The 5,286-nt window shown below is 35.9% G+C and overlaps 1 protein-coding gene across 2 annotated transcripts in view; it reads right to left on the bottom strand.

Moving 5' to 3' along the window:
* Positions 1–222: 222 nt before the first annotated feature.
* The window catches only part of LOC118745556, an 8,011-nt gene continuing 2,947 nt past the window's right edge, over positions 223–5,286 (bottom strand). The window contains exons 2-3 of one of the 2 annotated variants that reach the window (XM_036479029.1): positions 628–816; positions 223–543 (exon numbers count right to left, since the gene is read on the bottom strand). In XM_036479029.1, coding sequence (XP_036334922.1) covers positions 352–543; positions 628–696 — 261 coding nt within the window. In that variant the 5' untranslated portion in view covers positions 697–816 and the 3' untranslated portion in view covers positions 223–351. Of the gene's footprint in view, positions 817–5,286 lie in introns of both variants that reach the window. The other variant, XM_036479028.1, reaches the window with a different exon arrangement.

Raw genomic sequence — 5,286 nt, 5'->3', positions numbered from 1 at the left:
GCTCTCACAATATTCAGATTAACAGCCGTATTCTAACAAAGTCACAAACTTTAGCTCATCACTGCTGTGATTTCTACCGCGCCTCAAAGCTTGCCGCTCAAAAAATATGCCGCTTCAATTCAATTTTTTAAATTTTTGTGTATTTTTCTAGCACTCAAAATCTAATTTTTTGTGACACATTTCTCGGCACACTTGAAATCACAACAGTGATGAGCTAAGTTTTGTGTCTCTGTTAGAATAGAGGGGTAAGTCTGATAAAAAATATTTCTTAGTTTTAATACAAACGTGAATCCTACATTATACCTAGTACTGGACGCACAGACATTAATCGTTTTAATGAGAATTTACCTTTCAAGCATCTGCTTGCTTGCTGGACACTTCCAGGAACTTGGCCTGCATCTCCTTCTCCTCATCTTCTCGCTTCCTTTTTAGACTCCTACGCGGAGTCCTTTTAGCAGGAATACGGGGTGTCGCACACATCACCTCGCCATCGTCAGCTGCTGTGGTAGTCGGTAGTACGGAGGTAACACTATCGTCTCCATCCTCCAAATGCAATTGCAAATTCGATTGAGGAATATAAAAAGCTTTAGAAATGAGGAATCAAAATATCACCTGACTCCATATTACCTCTTCCACAGGCACATTTTCGACAACTCTTCCATTGCCCTCAATGTACTCGCTGCCGATGAGCGCCATAACTCGCCTCTCAACCTCTGTTATGGGCTCTTGATTAACCGGCCGGTTGCCGGTTAACGCTTGCTGCCTCTTCCTGTCCCGTACCCTGACACTTGTACGGCTTTTCAGATCGCGCCACACCTGTTTAAAAAAAAATTTTGTAGCGCAGATTCTGGAAAATGTTTAGTTATTTGCGAACTGTTTTTAGAATAAAGTGTATACCCTTCAGTATAAGCGTGTGTAACAATTGTTTGGGTCGGGTCACCTGTTCAGGCACCCAAGCCCGAAATCATTGGGCAAATTACTAAACAGTTCCACAGCTCCTCGTCAAATAATTCCAAAACATATACTTACTGTTTGCCATTGTTCGACAGTCTTCACAGCTCCGCCGATGGTATTTAGACTTGCCTCCAGCTCACTCCACTTCCTGTCGCTCTCAGACTTACCGTGCATCTTTTGGAATTTGCCTGCTGCTAGTCCCGGGCACTCCGACAAGTAGTCCAGCAGCCTTTCAATTTGCTCGCCTGAAGCGCGGCTCCTCTTTGCTGCACATTGGCTTGTTGAACTCATTCTAAATCGATAGTAATAGTTTATGCATAAATCATAGTTTAAAATGTGTATATTCTCTTTTATAATACTTACATCTTTCAAAAACCTTAAATTTTGTCGGACAGACAATTTAAATTGGCGGGCGGCGAAGTCAAATGTAATTGTTTTTTTCGTATTCCTCTTTGTGCTCGTCGTATAATTTGATATTTCATTTCACAGAGGTGCCACGTACTATCAATTTAATTAAAAAGTGAAAGTCAGCTGTTTAGTGTCATTAAGGATAAGTTAGGGAATCGCAAAATCGTTACTGCAAACATCAAAAATCGTAAAGTAATAATCCGACAATCGCATCGCTTAAAGATAGTGAATCGCACTACTGATCCTGTTATATCCAGTATGAGACGACCCACATTCCATTTTCGAAGAAGTTATCAGTCTTTCGCGTGAACCAAGTCAAAACGCATCAGTTTTTGTTGAAAGTGGCAGAGATGAGCGAAAAAATATTTCGTCATTTAAATTTTAATTTGTTGTCTGTAATATTAGTTAATACAGGGTGTTTGGTAGACGTTTGTAAATACGTGAACTGGTAATAGTTGGGGCCATCTGCTATGTGTTCCGCCTAGAAATTTCAACTAGGCCCCCAAGGTTTTATATATATTTTTTTTAATTTCTCATTTACAAAAATTCAAACCTGATTAACTTTATTTAAAAATGAGAAAACCTTAGTTTTAGAAATCACCAATTTGGTATAAAAAAAAAATCTTTAAAAATTGTTTGGGCTGAACATATAACAGGCGGCCCAATTATTCCCCATTTACAAATATAATTATTTTTATTAATTCATAGTTTGATCATAAATTCATTTTAAATATGTACGATCAAATACAATAAATCAGTAATTTTGCTTAACAAATATATTGTGTTACTCAACTAAAAATTACAGTTGATTTGACAGAATTCAACTGAAAAATTTTAATGTAATATAGATCTCGAGATCAGTGAGCCTTAAACCCTAGTACGTTTACTTCTTGGGAAACTCTCCTTATTTTTAGAGAAATTGACAGCCCATTCGACAGCTATTAACTCTTAAAGCTTTAATTTGACGTAAAATTCGTGATCAGCATGTTTAAAAACCGTATCAGTAACGTTTTTAAAAAGAGTCTCTAGATTCTCTGATTTTAATAAAAATCGGCAGTCCGTTTGACAGCTGTCGACTCTCAAACTTTTAATTTGATATAAAATTCGTGACTAGCATGCCTAAAAACCTCATAAGTGGTATTTTCAAAAATATTTTCTTAGTTTTAGAGAAATTAGCAGTTTATTTGACGGCTGTCAACTGTCAAACCAAAAATTGTATGGCATATTCAGATTTAGCATAACAAAAATACTACGATGATGCATTTTTATTATAATCGTAACAGCCTTCTAGTTTTTCGCGTAAAACATAGCTTCTCCGACCACTGTGCGACGTTAAGATGAAGTCTCTACGATGAGCAGAACCCGAGATATAACGATTTGAAGAAGTATATGATTAGTCATAATCACGAAAAGATTCAAACTTTGAGATTTTTTTATTTTTAGAGAAATTAGCAGTTAATTTGACAGCTGTCAACTGTCAAACCAAAAATTGTATGTCATATTCAGATTAAGCATAACAAAAATACTACGATGATGTATTTTTAATATAATCGTAACAGCCCTTCTAATTTTTCGCGTAAAACATAGCTTCTCCGACCACTGTGCGACGTTAAGATGAAGTCTCTACGATAAGCAGAACCCGAGATATAACGATTTGAAGAAGTATATGATTAGTCATAATCACGAAAAAATTCAAACTTTGACAGATCACATCTCCGAAGAAAAGAAAAAAATCTCCTCGAACACGTGTTAGCTTATTTCATGCATAGAACCCACAAAAAAAATTTTATTTATGCTAAATTGCTAAAAATATTATCTAAATCTAAATTATGTATTCAAATCGATTTGTCCATTGAAACATATAATTTTTCGAATACGGGATAAAGCGAAAAATAATGATCTTATCCTTTGTTTTCAAAATAATTAAAAATTAAAAGCCAATTATGAGAAATGATAAAAACTTATCAACTTGGTACCAACTTTGGATACAATTAACAACTGTATTCGTCTGATAGTCTCGTAGTTAATTTTTGTTAAGATTTCTACCGGGTGTGGGGCGCACACATGTGCTTTTTTTAAGGAGTTTTACTTCTATCTCTTGTACGGTGTTGCACTCGTGGCAATTTATACATATATGTTTATATGTACGTAGTAGTAGCGGCATATTGGGTGAACTAAATGCATTCATACCTATGTACATATTTACAACTGTAGGTAATGTAGTACGCGTCTTCCCAGGTAGATTAAGTGCGGGTGATAAACCCATGTAGCATAGTTAAATACTGTGTACATACCTGCAATTAAAATGGCGAAAAATGTTACAATTTCGGCATGTGACTGAAAAAAACTCTAAAATACACATATATTGTGGCTTCCAAGACATGTATGAAGTGATTAGCACAGCTACATCCTTCAACTTGTCACCTCGCGGGAAATCCCCCCGATTTGCAGGGAATTTCGGTTTAAGTGGCAATCGGGGAATAGGCAATTTTTTCGGGGAACTGGGTATGTTATATTTATATCTTAAAGTAACCAAATTAGACGCATATGTTAATTTTAAACCATTGGTCGCTATTTGGGGCGACTTTTTTCAATTTGAATCGCCATATCTCCACAACAGGAGTTTTTCCAGATATAAGCTATATACCAAATAAAAGCTTAAGTTTTGGGCTAGACTTGAGGAAACAGAGAATAAAATCGACTGACCAGTTTTTGAGAAAATGCCCGAGATCTATGTTTTCAGCAGCCCGCTTTTAATTTTTCAGGCACAAAAGATAGCGTTAGATAGCTTGTTTGAAGACCCTTCTACTGATGTCCACATCAATGACATGGATTGAGTAGTCCGGCCCCAGTGGTAGTTTATAAAATTGCCTTTTTTCGAATTTCAGGCAGCAGCCACGCCCACAAAGGCATACGAATCAAAACATCCTGGAACAAAACCTTCCTAGTTTTTTTTGTACTTTAATTCCTGAAAGTTTAAAAAAAAATTAAATGAAGGTACGTACAGACGCCACATACATACCAAAGCATCTCGTAGTGGAGACACGAACCAAAACATATTCACCTCTATATCTTTCCAACTAGTGGCCGGAACTTAATATATATCGTTTTAAAGGTATTGGCCTATAGAATAACACTAAAGATGTTGGGTGTGCCCACATGCCCCCTTAAACCGGCAAAAGCAAAAAAACATTTTTTGTTTCGCAACACTTTAGCCGAATTTTTAAGAATCCGGTTAATCGTTTATGAAGCTTGAATACATTTTCTGGACACGCTCTACAATCTTTCCAACGATATCTGAAACATGTCGATTGGATGTCGGGATAAAACCTTCCAAATCTCGTGTATATATAAGCGAGTCATTTCAGCATGCTACTGTGGCTGCTTTCGTCACTCGCGCTGTGATAAGTTAAAATAGTTAATGCTTATGTAGCTTAAATTAAAAATATCTATAAAAATATTAAGTCCAGGAGCTAATGACGTCCACCAATCTGTTAAACGCCTCAACCATCAATTTGTTGGTTTCTGTATTGGCGGCACTACATTCAGCTAGCAGCTAAAAAAACAAAAATGCAAAAGTCAATAATGAAAGAATTTATTTAATCGACATTTAGTCAATAATATTTTTTAATTTATTTGTATTCGTAAAGAACGACTAGTAAAGTCTGGAGGTTAAGTTTACTATGATATAATGCACTCGACTTTTATGCACATATATTATTGGTCACTGAGCGTGAAAGAGGTAATATTGATTCTATAAATGCTCTCACAATATTCAGATTAACAGCCGTATTCTAACAAAGTCACAAACTTTAGCTCATCACTGCTGTGATTTCTACCGCGCCTCAAAGCTTGCCGCTCAAAAAATATGCCGCTTCAATTCAATTTTTTAAATTTTTGTGTATTTTTCTAGCACTCAAAATC

The sequence above is a fragment of the Rhagoletis pomonella genome, unplaced genomic scaffold, assembly GCF_013731165.1.
Source record: "Rhagoletis pomonella isolate Grant_MI unplaced genomic scaffold, Rhpom_1.0 Rhpom_scaffold_00009, whole genome shotgun sequence".
NCBI lineage: Eukaryota > Metazoa > Arthropoda > Insecta > Diptera > Tephritidae > Rhagoletis > Rhagoletis pomonella.
Note: the sequence above shows the minus strand (reverse complement) of the source record. Positions and strands in the feature narration are given on the sequence as shown.